The sequence below is a fragment of the Panulirus ornatus genome, chromosome 14 (assembly GCF_036320965.1).
Source record: "Panulirus ornatus isolate Po-2019 chromosome 14, ASM3632096v1, whole genome shotgun sequence".
Lineage (NCBI taxonomy): Eukaryota > Metazoa > Arthropoda > Malacostraca > Decapoda > Palinuridae > Panulirus > Panulirus ornatus.
Genome location: NC_092237.1, coordinates 3,282,416 through 3,298,949, shown reverse-complemented (window position 1 = coordinate 3,298,949; position 16,534 = coordinate 3,282,416). Strand labels below are relative to the sequence as shown.

Below are 16,534 nucleotides of genomic sequence, written 5' to 3'. Positions count from 1 at the left end.
AGAAAATGAAATTTCCCTCCGCAATTTATAAGCTAGCACTACATCTTTTAGCTTTGAATTTTATTCCATTTGTCCTCGTAACCGTATTTTCTTGTATTTCAAAAATATAGTCTCTGCACTCTAAGCAGACTATACCTGTATCTGGATATGTTATGCATACTGAGCTTCGTGGCTACACACAGCGTTCTCTGTATTAGGCGGGACGATGTGCTCAAACACTGATTCCAGTCAACGTCAGTTCTCACAGGGTAGTGCCCAAGGTTTCACAGGCAAAATGTACAAGAGTCCCCGAGCTTCATATTGAGTCTCCGGGCTTCATATTAAGTTCATATCAGGGCTTAACATAGCACTTAACATACGCCAGTGTAAGTGCTTAACATAACACTCGCATGGTACTTATTCTTAGGACACCATTGCCTACAGTTAGCAGGACCAGGGCTTGAATCAGAAACCACGTGATTGCTCCAGACCTTAATGTGGCATTCACACCGGTCTTAGGGTTTAACTTTTTACTCGCACGGTATTTTCATGTTCATAGTAACCAATATAGAACGGTCAAAAACATGTCTCCAATTATACTCATGTGGGCTGGAATGGTGAAATGATGAATCTACTGATTAATAAATGCAAAGGCGAGTAACAAGCTCTTCTAGTATTTGCAGACCAAATTCCTGAAAGTGGAAAGGCAGTTGGAAAAGGGAAAAACATAAGGTGGAAGATATTCCATAGCTTCGCCGTACAAGTAAACTTCGTATCATAAGTTTTTTCTTCGTGTGGCTTGTATCACAGAAAAACTAAAGGAAAAATCAGCAGTGGCTTAAATAATACTTGTAGAACAGGGAGAAGGTAGCAAAAACAAGGCGGATGGTATAAGATGATTGAAAAGGTGTTACAGGCTTTACTGTCTCACAATTTTCACAACAACCATGACTAGATCTAGGATTCATGCAGATATTCACAAAGATTCACAGTACTCTCAAGCCATAGTCTCAAAGTTTAATGTGGCTGGCATCTACAAGGTAATCTTACACCTTAACGCAGCGTTCAAATCGTAACCAAGGTGGAAAATCGGCGATCAAGTAGTAGACCAGATCCTCAGCGTCGGGTTCTTGGTGGACCATCTTATTAACTACAAGATTCTTCACTTTTATGGCTACGTGGTACTGTTTACCGGTGGGGGAACTGTTGCTAAGGTGTCGCGGGAACACAACTGCATTTCTCGCAAAATATCGTATATTTTATCGTACACCTTCCTAACAAATTGATCACTCTGAGTATCATTTTTCTGTATAATAATCATAATGTATGCTTTTATTATTGGTGACATTCTCGATTTCGTGAATTAATGCTCTCAACTTCCTAGAACCCTTTTTTGAGTCACCTTTAAGGTATTATGTAACAGCAAATCTTCTATAGACAGAAAACATTAGTTCGATTCTTCATCATTTTGATACGTGAATCTGGAGCATAATCATCAAAAATTTTAACGATAATCCACATTATAACAAAAGTATATAATAGCCTTAGAAAATATTGTAATTATTAGACAAATAGATATCTAAGAGAAAACAAACTCATAAGATTTGATCATACCGCCCCTTTAATGGATTGATACCTTTTTATTTTTGAATTGAAAAACCCTTAGATGACCTGTTATGTAACTGTTACATTATTTTCTTGTAATGTTTTTGTTATGTAACATATTGACAAAAATATTCGTATCATACATCTAGTTTGTCGAAGGTGTGGTCCTCCCCAGCCATGGCGGCGTTGCGGGTAAGTCAAAGTTGTTCTTCACTGAAAATTAACGTGTATTATCGTTTTATCCTGCATGTCATCATACTTATATACATCGTGGTAGGTGCTGTACTAGGTGGGACACGATTGGACGTGTGCTAAAGTTATTATGACGGAGGTGAAGACAACCGGCTGAAGAGTTCTACGAAGATTGTGTTTGTTTACGATGATCAGCTGATACTTTCTCCTTGAATTCATCTCCCTCTTCATCATAACCACTATTCAGATGCTACTAAAGAGTGTTGAAATTTCGTAACATATGAATAAATGTATTACATACATCTCTATGTATATGTGGTCTCTGGAAATCCATTCTTGTTTATATTGGAGGTTAAGGTCATACAAGCCTTTCGGCAGCTCATTTCTCGCTTCATCTTGCAACTGGTGTTTTCTACCGTCCACAGTCATGTATACCGCTGTAACATTTCTCCAAGTAAAGTTCTAGTTCAGGGACATCGCAGAAATAACGTGTGGGTTGGGAAGAAACTCATGTAAAGGGACTTACTGTACATGATAGTAATAATGATTTCGTGGAACGTGATATGAAGCATTTTTTATCCTGCAGTGTTAACTGATAGTGGAGAGGGCTATTATCAGTTGTGGAGTTGAGATTAAAGGTAGAAAACACATATAGAAGTCAAAAGAACCTATGAAATCCTTACTTAACTTTCAGTAATAACCAATATTTGCATTATTTCTGTTACTATTTTAAAATTGTATGAATGGTGTGGTGTCAGGTATTGAGATGATGGGAAGTTTTTTGCTGATTGTTTTTGCCTTGTTCATTAATTGTGTTTACTTCTTTTCACTGGATGCAACCATTATGGTGAAAGGGTTTTGTGGGTTCAGTAGATTTCTATAGTTTCATGTACTTTTGTCACATTTTCTCTGAGTATGTTGTGCATCTCCACTGGCCATCATTTATTGTTTGCAAGATAAAGATAACATCCAGATTGTGTTTCCAAAATGTATTTCACTTCGAAGTTTGAAGAGTTCATTGGTAAGTGTATATCCAAGTCCATGTTATTTTTGTAGTGTCCATACATTGGAACTTTACCCTTTTCTGTTTGGTGACTGTTTACTTTAAGGGATGCAGTGAGTTTCACTTAAGAAGTGAATGGAAGTCAGTGACTTTGCACTCACTGATTTGAATAATGGTTATGTTTAGGGATGTGTTGTTAATACAGAAGCTAGAATTTAAACATTTCATTCAGTGCAAGTGCTCTCTTGTAAAAGGATTTATTGTCTGTACTGCAACTATTGATATCTATGACATTATTGTGTCATCTTCAGAAAACTTGGAAAATTAGAGATGTGAATTACTGCGATAGGCCAAAAACTGTTTGTGAAACTGAAAGTTCATTTTCACCCCTTTTTAACTTTGGAATCTAATAGAATTTTTAGACCACCAGAAGGTTTGAGAGTAATTCTTTGTGAAGAGTTTTAAGTTTTCAGCTGCTATTTTTTATGCTAAAAGGTGCTGATTCTCCAAGAGGTTCCAGCACTACAATTTTCACAAAAACAATCAGTCCATGCAAATCAGGGATGCTGTATGAAGCATTAGGGGGCATGGGATAAAAGTCAGGAGCCGAGTGTCTTCAACCCTCTATATTACCATCATATATTAGTAATACTCTGGGAAGACTTGGGCTTACAGTATTCCAGAAACTAGAGGGCAGTTTTTCTTTGGTGTGCACCAGACAAGTCAGGTTGAACTCTTGTTGGCTAAACGATTACCAAGGTAGCATCATTGTAGACTGTGTTTATTGGGTAAAGGACAATCCTGAAGCCCCCATAAAGTGAATGTAAGGTTGGGTTAAACAAATGAAAATAACCAAAGCATTCTTATCTAACCAAGGGTAGGTTCAGGTTTCCTTCATTTGGTCCATTCATGTAAGGCTTTATTGTGCATATGTCCAGGTGATATGATTCTTTGTAAAAGGTAGGGTATTTGATAAGATATATATGGTTATGATTGACTCTTGAGTTGAGTGAGTAGTAAGACAGAAAACCTTTTAGAAGCATTGCCTCTGTGAGGTATTTGCAATATCTTGTCATAAAACCCATGCTTTTAGTACTTTCTATTGTTACAATTGAATTGGAAAATATAAAAGTCTCCCTTTTGAAATTTAGTAATCACCTCATGAATTATGCACATAAGTTTATTATGCTCTCATCTTTTTACTACTGCCATGTAAGTGTTGATGCTGCATTTATTTATATAATAAAAAAATAGATTAATTATAACATTTTTCATGACAAAAGTTTTATTTGTTTTTTGCAATAGCTGGTGCGAAAATGGGGTGTCCCCTTGGCCACAGCTGCCAGCATGCCCATTCTTGCACCTGTCGTGTTTGCTGATTCTGGGAAAAAGGACAGTTCAGAACCCACTTCTCGCATGGTCCGTCCATCAGATCTTCCCATTTATGAAGAACCAGAGGAAGTACTGGAGTAAGTTACATGGTCTCCAAAAAAGATGATTATAGTAACATGTAAAAATATTTTTTCTCCATGCTTTGTTGTTTAGTACTGAGGATTTATTTGGAGTATGAAACTTCTTTCATCCCAGTTGCTGGTTTGTTAACTTTCTGATACAAATTAAAGTGATTTGTAAATTAAACGGAATTGCTGGCTGCTGTATAACTTGTGGTTAGGGCATTAATATATATTTAGGTAAGCTAATGTGTGGCTGCATTGGCGTGTGCAGTTCTCTCAGCCGTTGATAGGAGTACATTTACTGTCTGGTTGTTAAGGAGGAGTTAACTTAGTGGTAAGGTAGATTGATATGCAGTAATGTTTAGTGGGGAATTTGTGCTGCATATTTTCTGGACAGGTCATAAGCTTAAACCTCAGTAGTTCACATGGTGGATAAGTATTGAGGGTAGTTGATTGTAACTAAAAAATCGTAGCATGTACTGAAAAAGTTCCCAATATCTAATTGCAGCTTTGAATATCATGGAAAGGAGAGAACATCCTTGGAAGATGGTGTTGGTGTTGTGAGAAAGGAGATTGAAGGGATGCTTGAAGCAACACGCTCTGCCAGAGAACGGGTAGTCCACATATATGAAACTGGAAAGGCTCATTCAATGGGTACAGTAATGTTTTATTAGAATAGATTTTTTTCTTGTGTGTGCTTGCTAATAATATTTTGTATATATTTGTAGTCACTCATTTTGTTAACTTTTACATTTTCTAGATATTTTTCTAGGTTTAATCTATGATATATTTATGTTGTAACCAGGCTCTGGCTGCATATGGTTATGTGTATGTGAAGTCACCTCTAGCATGGTTGCAGTGTCATTGGATGCAAAGGATTACAATTTGATTGGAAAACTTCTCTTTACAAAGGGGTCTCTCATTTCCATGTGGGATAGGACAAATAGGAGAAATGCTGTATATGTGAGGCAGCATGATGTTCAGCAGACTGAACCAGGGCATATTAAGTGGTTAAGGGAAAGAATGAAGTTGTTCTGTGTGGCTTGGCCATGGATGGTTGGATCTGATATCTATGCTTTATACTTGATAGCTAGTAAGTGGATATGACTAAAGAAGGCATTTTTTTTTGTTCCTCATACCTTGCTAAAGCAGAAGACACAAGAACAAGTATGGAAAAAGTTCTGTTGATTTTGATAACCTTAGGTCTTTACCTTACAAATTAGTCTCAGAGTGTCAGACTGATATAATAGACACATATGTGTTACAGCATTACTCTCTAGTAGAGAAAACTGGCTACACTATACTGTAAATGCAATGAGCATATCATATTCTTTTAAAGATATGCTTGCAGAAATAAGAAAAAATGAAGATATGAATCCTTTTTCCACCTTTGTTTTTCCATGTTGGGGTGTTGAAGTGAGTGCTGAGCATCTCAGTGCTTAGCAGAGGAGGAAAGAGCAATGTGTAGTAAGGGAGAAGAAAGCTAGGAGTGAGCAGAGTATTTAACTTGGATTGCAGTTTTTAATACAATGGCATAGAAATCCTGTCTCAGGTGGTGTATGCCACAGTTTGTTGTGTACTGACAAAAGATGTGTGGCTCGGTTTGGATATCCAGAAAATTGAAGAAGCTAGTGAATGATGTAAAGAGAGTAAAAAAATGATCTAAGAATTGCTATGATGCTAAGGCATTGTTATCAGTTTTCATTGCTGTAGACTTCCCTCTAACACCAGCTGTACCACTGTGGGAAGTAGATAAACCAACAAATGATGTATGTCGCAGTTAGGATATCAAAGCAATAGAAAAGTGAGCAGCTAACATAGATAGAGTACACAGTTTATCCTAAGAATTACAGTAAAACTTGTTTCACTAACATTTATTTTTTCACTAGACTTACTTCATGCACTACCTGTATTGCGGGAAGTAGATGACACTTTACTCAGTCATAAGAAAATAGTGATGTATGTGAGTCATCCTTGCTGACAGTGTTGCTGCTAAGGGCCTAATTGATTCATGGGTGATGTGAGGAGACCTTCTTGACATGTAATGTGTTTATGAATGCTAAACTTGGTACACAGGTTAATACTGGGCACAGAAATCATGTCTCAAATGATATATGTTGCAGTAGCTGTAGGGTTCACATCAGATATTTTGACAGCATCATTTGCTTTGATGTACTAAAACTGAAGACCAGACTTATAATTGTGTGCATCTATTCATTATATATAAGTCTTAAAGCTGCTCTATCCAAACACTTTCTTAGTTTTCTCCATCCTCAGTATACTTTCCTGAGTATTCTTCATAACACATACTTACATGTTTCCTCCCAGGATACTGCCTTTCTTTCTCAGTCTAATTTCTTCCTTGCCTTTTCTTATTTATTTTACCAGTACATCACCTACTTTTTTTTTTTTCTCCAAAAGAAGGAACAGAGAAGGGGGCCATGTGAGGATATTCCCTCAAAGGCCCAGTCCTCTCTTCTTAACGCTACCTCGCTAATGCGGGAAATGGCGAATAGTATGAAAAAAAAAATCACATACTGTCCAGATGACCAAACTACTTGGAGGGACTTTTCTTAACCCCTTCTTTGACACCACTTCTCATATCTTTTCCTCTACCATACATTCCACATCATTATGGTTGAGCTTACATAATCCATCCCATTCGCTCACATTGCAAATAATCCACAATTAGCTCATTTTGTTATCTTGCATCTTAGAACTCTCAGCTCCATTTCATGTTTGTTTCAAAACTGCAGGATAAGGTTGGCAGAATTATGCTGTCACCCCCATTCTCTTTTTTTTTTTTTTCCACTTTTTTCACCTTTGTAATTTTTCCTAAGGATCTCAACACCTTCCTTCCTTAGGTAGCTCTCTTTATTTCAACTTTTGTGGTGCCATATTTGCATAGTAGTAAACTCAGAAACAAATAGGTCTTTCACCTCTTGCAACAGTTCACTATCCATCCTAACTTTGTGCTTTAGCTCATTGTTTATATACATTTGTTGTGGTTTTGTAAAGTCTACCATTTCACTATCCCTTCTTTCAAAACTCACTTAACTCATTTTGACATTTACCTTCAACTTTCATCCTTTAGATGCTGTTTATTATAAGATTTGTTTACCACCTGTAATATCCCTTCAGTCACTTTTAGTATTATCATCCTGTCTGCAAATATGCTAATCACTAATGAGCAAGTCTTTTAGTCCCAGTCTTTTTTGTCCAAATTAGGCATAGTTTCTTCTTTTTATTTTTTCTTTCATATATCTTTGCTATATTCATTTATTTATTAAAAAACCAATATGACATCACACAGCCCTGTCTAATTCCCAGGCATATCTCAGAGCTTTCACTTAGCTTACCATCAGTCTCATGTATGCTTTACTATTTTTCGTGAATGATACTGTTGCATCTCGAAAACATCTTCCTCCACCATAAATATTAAGCACAGTACCTCCCATAATGTATACCAATCTTCTTTATTGTATGCTTTTTCTACGTTCATAAGAACTGCATGCTGGTACATATTTTTCTGGTAGCACCTTCATAGAGATATTTTGATCTGCACATCCTTTACCTTTCTCTCCCACACCCATCTCTAGCTGTTCACTTTTTGTACATTCTGGTATCTTCTTCACAAAAAAAAAAAATTCCTCACAGTTACTTGTATGCCTCGGTAGCTTTTTTTTTTTTAATAGATTATGCTTTTGTTTTTTTTTACAAAGGCACTACCCCTTGTACAGACCAGTCATGTGGCACCCTCTCTATTTATTTTGAATGTCCAGCCTGCTGTCACATCATCTTCTCTCTTCAGTATCTCTTTTATTGTCATGTCCTCTCCACTTTATTTTTAACCTTGCTTATATCTGTTTTTACTTCATCTGTAGATATTTTCTGCTGTATTGAAGTTTTTCCTCCTCCATGTTTCCATTCCTATGCATGATATTACTGCCTCAATCCTATCCTTTGATGTTGTCTACTTTATTCCCATCCTTTGATGGTGTTTGCTGCTTTCCCATCCTTTGATACTGTCAGCTCTTTAATCTTGTCATTGCTGTGTTTGTCAAGGCAAGAGTAGTAGGTTGCTATTGTCCTTATCCTAGCCAGTTATTAATGTAAATTCTGTGTACAATGTAAAATTCATTGGTTGGCTTTAGATGGTAACCCAAACAAAGTATGATGTCTCTAGAAACATGGGGTATAGTCTCATGCCTTTTTTAGGGAAGGAACTTGTCATTTCTGATACACATCTGCCTGGCATTGTCTGCTAACCCATGTTGTCATGTTAGCATTTGCAAGCCTACAGGAATAAGACCTCCAGATTAGTGTGTCAGGCCACACTAGTGAGAGAGGGAGGCAGGATTAAAGGGGAATTCTAATGTGTTTGTGCTTAAAAGGTAGAAATTGTATACCCAGTGTTTATCCCTCCCATTACTATAATCTTGAGATCTTAACTCAAAAGGAAAAAAAATAATGGTTATGATTTTTTATGTATACCTGTTGATAAATCAGAAAAAAGATGATTTTCTCTTGTTGATTATTGGAGATAGGTCATATATGTTTTGCAAGAAAGGGTTCAACTATACCTTTGACTGATATAACAGTTCCTTCATCTCTTATTCTTTCTTTTAACAACTTTTTCCCCTCATTTGTGTTTGTACTTCACTCCAATATAGTTTCTTGGTCTCCACAAAGGTTTCACTGTGCTTTCCTCCAAAAATTTGTATGTACTTGTTCATTTTCTATCTTCTCATCCTCTTCTATACTTCTTTTTCATCCTGCTTCTAACTTTCCGAGGTATATTTTTCTGCAGAACCTTTACATGTACTTTTTTTCTCTGACTGCCTTCTTTACCTCTTCATTCCATCAAACAGTATATCTCATTTCTTAGTTGATGTTCAGATTATTTTTTTTATTTATTTTGCTTTGTCGCTGTCTCCCGCGTTTGCGAGGTAGCGCAAGGAAACAGACGAAAGAAATGGCCCAACCCACCCCCATACACATGTATATGCATGCACGTCCACACACGCAAATATACATACCTATACATCTCACTGTACACATATGTATACACACACAGACACATACATATATACCCATGCACACAATTCACACTGTCTGCCTTTATTTATTCCCATCGCCACCTCACCACACATGATGTTCAGATAAACAATATTAATATATTGATATGGTAATAATGACTTAGAAATAAGAAAAGAATCAAAGCAATGTTATTTTCAAGGAATTTTCCCTTAAATACTCTCTACTACATTTGCATTGTTGTACACATTCTAAAGTGCAAAACGTGTGGACCTGTATGGCATTTTTTACGTGTTGCTCAGACCTGTTGATACTTATGTGTTTGTTTTATATGTGTTTCATAGCTACATTGGATATGGTGAGGGATCTTCAGTATTCCAGTCATTTGTGTGAGTGTATCTTCTTTTTCTAGTAAATTTTGGGTAACGCCACCATCAGTAATGTATTCAGTTGAAACAAAAATTTTGTCAATACTGTTATATCATAAATGTAATCTGAAGTAATTTGGTAAAAATGGTTTTCTTTTGATTTAATAAGCAGTTGACTGCAATTATTTTGAAAATGTACTCTTTATTTCAAAGATTTTATTGCTGCTATTTCTGTGTTTTCTTGCATCACGAATTCTATTGTACTCATGTCAACACTTATTTAATCAACTCTTGGTGTTGTACACTTTGTTCTTATTGTGCAAACAGTTGGTGCAAACATTACATTAGTGATGGCCTGGCCAATATACATGATTCTCTAACTGATTTCTCACACATTTCTATTTATCTCAGTCCTTAAGTGATAGAAGGTTAGATGATGATTGGCAATGAAAACACTAGGTAAACTTATATGTGCACCAGCCTTTTGAGAATGTTGGTCCCAAGATGGATAGATAGTGCTAGTTATAATTTATTTGACTTATATGTAGAGTTACTGTATGCATTCTGGTTATTTCCCAGAACTGGTTGATGTTTGCAAAATGATTTGTCTAAGTAAATGTCATTATTATTTTGGAAAAGATATGAAGAGCATAAGCTGGTGATAATGAGAAGTGTTTGTATGTGCTATTACAGAAATGAGGCAGTTGCCTTCCTTTCTAGATATGGAAGTACAGCAGTAAGAAATAGGAGATATGGTAAGATTGCACTGAGTATGAGTGCTTGAAAGATAACAAAAGTGGCTATCTGTATGAATGTTGCCAAAGAATGAACTATCATTAGCAAGATGCCAATAGAGTAACTTTCTCTACTTATGAAAGTTTTCTAGACGTATTGTATGAATTGATATCCTTGCCATTATTTGTGATACAAGGAGTATAGAATAATTCACTTACTTAGCCAGTTGCTGCCTTTGTGGTGATGTGTTAGCTGACCAGGTATGTGATTCCTCCATTTTGATGTGGAATAACTTGGGTATCCATGAAGATGAGGAGAGATTTTCTAGACAGGGAGTTGGAGGTAATGTGAATGACCATAGGCATAAGTAACACTGTCAGGTGTATTTTTTTCTTTGTAGCCTAACAGTAAGCTGAAGACATTCATATTTATGATTACCATTGAGTATATTTAGAATGGCTTTCACGAGGTAAGAACCACTTGCAATATCTTTTTGTCTGCTAGTTATGTCTCTTCATCCTATTTTAGAATCTGGGGAATCCTGTGTTGTAGCTCTTGATATACTGAAAGCTTTTGATGGTGTGGCATTTTGATCTAATCCCTAGGCTCACTGCTGTTGGCTTTTTTCCCTCAGTTTTTTCTAATCAGGAGTCCTCCTTGGCTGGTAAATCTTAATCATTGATGGATCAGCTTCCCTCCCTTTCCCAGTTAACACCAGTCTCCCTCAGGGATCTTTACCATCTTTTACACCAGGGTTACTCAGATAGTAGAGTGCTGTTCAGATCTGCATAGTGGCAAGCTTTGGTGCAAACCCCCAGCCTCTACCTTCTCTGCACAGGAACTCATTCAGAAAGAAAAAAATTGTAGGATGGTTTTCTTTAACAGTTCATCTTTAATTGGTAGCATTTCAGGGAATTATATCTTGTATTAACTTAGGATAATTTTTTCAGTTATTTTGAGAGCCCACATCAGCCTGAAATAAATCATAACTCGTATTCTTTTTAACTTTTTATGTTATTTTTTAATGAAGCCTTTAAGCAGAACCTTTGCCACATAGGAATTTTGTGTGACTGGACATTCACTAGTAGTAGTTGAGATAGTCTTTGTTGAAGGAGTTAAGAGTCCTGTTCATATGCTAGGAATTGTTCTCTTTTGAACAGATGCTTTAGTCATTCTAAGGACTTCTTCATCCTTATAGCAAGTACTTCTGTCACATCTAGTTGTTGGGAGGGTTCTAGCTCTTCCTACTTACTAGACTTGCCAGCTTTTAGATCTGACCTCAAAACCTGACCTACTTGTTCATGCTGCAATATGTGTTCTCTTCCTTTTTAATGTACTGTAGATATTGATTTGGCTTTTGCCACTAAGAATTAATTACTTATGTTTCTCTGCCATTAGCTAGACTACAAAATACTTGGTAAGACACTCTGTCAAGTGATTACCATGTAGCTATTGATAATATGAGGATGAGTCATTGTGATGTGTCTTTCCTTCCCAAGTCCCTTAACATATGTGAACTGTCCTTTTTTAAGGGCAGGTTTTCCTTTTCCTTAAAAACTTTTAGAATAATTTCCCTTTTCTCTTCTTACTTTTCTATCTTTATAGTAATTTCTTATGTTTTGTTTAAAGCTTGACATTGAGAGAGACTTTTGTTCCTGACAAGCACCTTCAGAAATAATGTAAGAATGCATGTGGGAGAAAAGTAAGTTGATATGAAGAAGATCAAGGTTCTTGCACTTGAGGGAGATAGTTGTAGTTTATCAGTTTGATTGGACAATTAGAGGCTGAGCTGAAGTATTTTGAATTACAGAATTACAGGTCTGTTATTTTGTGGGGTTAGGTTTCTGAATTCCTGTAGAATGGTAAAATTCCATGTATGAATGATGCATTATGAATTTGAGGAAAATTTAGGAACTTCCATTGGCTTCTAAAGCACATATAAAATAAAGCTGATAAATTGAATGAGAACTTGTATATACCCTTTGATATTTGATAATATTGCAGTCTTTACTGTACTCCTGAGTACAGAAAAGTTTTCACTTGTTGCACTCAGTTGTGGAATGCTTTGATATGTGGATTTTTTTTTAAATTATACTAACTTATTATTGATTTTTAGAAAAAAATCACTCATGAGCCATTAATGGACTGTTTGGCTGTTAGATTAAATTTCTTTATGCAAATTTCATGGATATTTGTTTTGTAATCCTGTAACTTTGCTGCCCTATTACTGGAATTTTATACCAAGCTTGGTTTAGTTATTAAGGTTAGTATTTGCAATGTTAGTTTTTTATTTAGTATCATTAGTGTACTGTTAGTCATGGCTGTTCTTTGTCATGTCCAAATTTGGGTTTTTTGTCTTCTGATATTCTTAAAAATGTCTCATTCCTCTGCTTGAAGTGAATGTTATCAGTTGGGAAAATCTGTCCATGATTATACAACAGTCAATAGTTTGGAATTAGACAAAGGCCTCTGTCATGGATGATCGTCCCTCTTTTTCCATAGAGGCTCAGGGCATGAGTAGGAATTGGTTGAGTAAGCATTACTCCATTGCAGTCCTTTTTCTTCCCCCATCATTTAGGAAGGATTATGGTCTTGGCTCACTGATAGGCTTAGAAATTGGATTTAGATTTTTAGTGAGACTCATTTCAGCATGCTAGATCAAGCAGACACAAAATCAATCCAACCCATTGATTCACATTCTGCACCATTGCAAAGCTTTTTAAACACTCAACAGTATGGCACAAAAGTACATAGAACCATTAATTGGCAGTCATTACCATTATTACAAACCTTTAATAATTTCTATAGTGACAGCAAACTATTGATATATGGTTGTGAGTGGTGTTAGAGTTTACAAAGATTTACAAAATTTGGTGTGATGTGAAGCTTTTTTCCACTTCAAAGTCTAACAAGCCTGAACAGAGGGCCATGAAACCCATATATCCTCAGCTGACTGTCTAGGCTAAAAAATTAGTCTGTGAACTCAAAACGCTGTATCTAAGGGGTGTTGTTTAATCTCTGACATATCATTATGCTGTTCACTGGAGACTGGGAGCTAATAGGTAAGATGATGTTTTATTCATTTTTATTGCATAAGTGTATCCACTTGTTAGCCTTGTTCATTCATTGTTGGTTATACACTCTTTTCTTAACCTTCTAATTTCTTTTGCACTTCTTACACGTTGTTCATATATTTATGCCATAATGTGAGAGTCTCAGTATAATTAACCATGCTCTCTAGCTTGTATGGCAGTTTAGCTATGCTTTCTGCTTTCTTTTTTTGTGTCAAGTAGTTGGATTAGGAAGATACAGGTTTTGTTTTTTGTTTTACTTGAATCATATCCATATAGAATTAAGTAAAAACCTCATGATAGAATGCTCGTAAGTCATAGTAAGTTTTCTTAGGTTTCAGTTAGTGATGTGTGCAAGCTCAGGCCAACTGTGGCACCTCTTCGTGTATATCTTGGTTTTGTGATTGATCATGGAATAAGAGATAAATGAACCCTGTGTAGGCCAACAACAAGACAGATTTAGGAAGTCTGTACACAAAAATTTTGCACAAATGATGTTTGTAGGGAAAACTCTAAAGAAAAAGATGGCAGCTATCAACAGTTGTGGATTTCAAAAAGGAATATGCTCAAATGAAAAGACAGGGACTTTATGAAGTACCTTAAAAGAGTATTACGTGCTGTTAAAAGCTTTTACTGTGGAAGTAAAAATGTAATAATGTGGTTTTGAATTCAACATTACTGTTTCTATTTTTCATCTTCATGATAATGGAAAAGGTTAGAATTGTTGACATTAACATTTTCAGATACATTTGAAATAATTAGTGAGGCTTATGAGTCCTTACTGTACAACTTGCCATCAGTCAGACTACAGTGATAGAGATTTGAACTTGATATAGAGCTTTACTAGTACCTATGATGAAGGTACTTAAAGATGTGCTGTTGCTCTGTGTTGCATATTTACATTGATGAGGTGCCCATTTTTCAGACATGATTGTCAGTTAAGGAAGAGATTTTTGATGATCATTGTACTTTGCACCGTATAGTGCCACCATGGGTAATTATTGTACTGCTAGTGTGGATGAGGAAACTGGGAGTGAGATGAGAGATTTGTAAGGTAGACATGAACCCTGAAGTAACATAGGGGAAGCTGCCTCAGTTTTATGCAAATAATGCTGTTTTATTGATAACTGAGTTGGAAGAGGAGTAGGATAGATGGGTGCAGGAGGAGGATACTCAAATTGAATACAAGAGCAAGTTTTCCATGATTAGTATAATGTCAGTTTATCAAGGAAAAACAGAAAGTTGGGAAGGGGTTTAGGTGGAGAATGTGATTAATGTGTATAGAAGTGAAAAAAGGTTAAGAGTAGGGTATTGCATTTATTAAGGATGGAACTGTTTTGAGAGCTTTCTTGAAAAGAAGGCCTTTTTAAGATTATGCTGTGTAGGAAGCATGCACTTGTGTTATATGTGATCCAGCTGTGTGTAAATAGTTTTCTTGGATATGAATAGGTTAGAAATATTACAGTTAAGATGGATAACATTAATGGTTTTGTATGACCATAAAAAATGGGAAATTATATAAATGAGATATATGGTTTTAGATTGTTGGTATTGTTAATGAGGCACATGGAGGAAAGCATATTCTTGTGGCTGTCCAGAGTGTTTGGTGGAAGTGAGATTGATGATAATCATTCATAGTATGGTTGGGAGGTATTGAGGTAGATCTTGAAGGAGAAGGACAGATTCCTAATGTTAACTTTTAGATTTTATGTGTATTTCAGAAGAGGAATTCAGGTGAGCAATTGTTGATTATATACATTGGAGAACTTTTTTTTTGCAAGGGTAAAAGTACAAATTGAGGAAGCCATTTTCACCTCAAGTCGGCATTGCATTTAATGTTAATGTTCATGAAGAGCTTTAGTAGTGAAGTTGCTGTCAATGCCACCACAGTGGACATTATTTAGTAATGGTTGAGTGATGTGTTGGGATGGATGTTGTAAATCTACCACATGTAAATGGGAGAAGAGTTAAGATCTAATTTCATTTTATTAATCTGTGTTGCCAGTTTTGTCCTCTCATTATACTATATGTTATTAATGCAGTGAATTGCAATAAGACATTTAGGGAAGATAATTGCAAAGTAGTACCCTCTTTTACTCTATATTCATATGATTTAACTTTCCCTCTATAGCCTCGTTGGACTATATAACAGATGAGGAGAACGTTCTACCTCGTGCTGGTGCTATTACCATTGGAGGCTTGGCAGGCCTTATTATTGGGGCACGGAAAAAAGGAGGCTTGGTTAAGAGGGTTTTGTACACTTCCACTGGTGTTGTCAGTAAGTATAAAGTTTTTGATATGAAAGACTCTCCAGTGTTAATGCAACTTTTTCCATTATGTAGATTTGAAATGACTTGATAAGACTTAATTTTCTTGAAATGACTATATTTTGTAGGGACAAGGTTTATGACAAATAGATGGACAGTTACAGTGAATGGAATGTTTAAGGCTGGAAACGTTGGACATGAGAATGCTTCGGTAATGCTTCATCATGTAATAGTTGCTTTGCTATGAGAATCCATGATGAAACTGTGCCAGGCTATTTTGTCAAGATTAAAATCTTCATTTTAGGAAGTACAATGTGATAGATAGGTCATGAGGAAAATAGCTTAATTTCGGTAAATATGTTGCCATGTCTTAGATTCCACTTTTCATAAATGGGAAGATGGGCTTCGCATATTCCTTACTAGATGTACTGATGCGTGCATATTGATCCATCCAATATCCCTTCACTCCATATTGTCCATGTTATTTAATGTAGTATATTTGTATTGTAACAGCTGCAGCATCTCTCTGCTACCCTCGTCAGGCATACCACATCTCTCAGCAAGCATATGAAGGTGCCAAGGATTATGCTACTATTGGATACAACTTTGTTGCTGGAGGTAGTGTGTTTGAAATCTCTTTTTTTTGAGCATTGTTTGAGACAGTTTCTTGAAATTGCTTAAAATGAGTTTTACATGGATGATATTTGCCTATTGTATGTGTTTGATATTTTGCTGATAAGTATATTTTACCCTTAATGTATACAATCAATGCCCATATTTTTTGCACAGCCTGATTTATTTTAAAGATATGATGATTATTACA

At 35.9% G+C, this 16,534-nt stretch overlaps 1 protein-coding gene across 1 annotated transcript in view; it reads left to right on the top strand.

Moving 5' to 3' along the window:
- Window positions 1–926: 926 nt before the first annotated feature.
- LOC139753109 (uncharacterized) overlaps window positions 927–16,534 on the top strand; it is a 42,766-nt gene continuing 27,158 nt past the window's right edge. Inside the window, exons 1-6 of the mRNA XM_071669197.1 lie at window positions 927–1,019; window positions 4,085–4,248; window positions 4,742–4,887; window positions 5,039–5,326; window positions 15,576–15,722; window positions 16,225–16,329. Of these exons, the coding sequence (XP_071525298.1) occupies window positions 927–1,019; window positions 4,085–4,248; window positions 4,742–4,887; window positions 5,039–5,326; window positions 15,576–15,722; window positions 16,225–16,329 (943 nt within the window). The remainder of the gene's footprint in view (window positions 1,020–4,084; window positions 4,249–4,741; window positions 4,888–5,038; window positions 5,327–15,575; window positions 15,723–16,224; window positions 16,330–16,534) is intronic.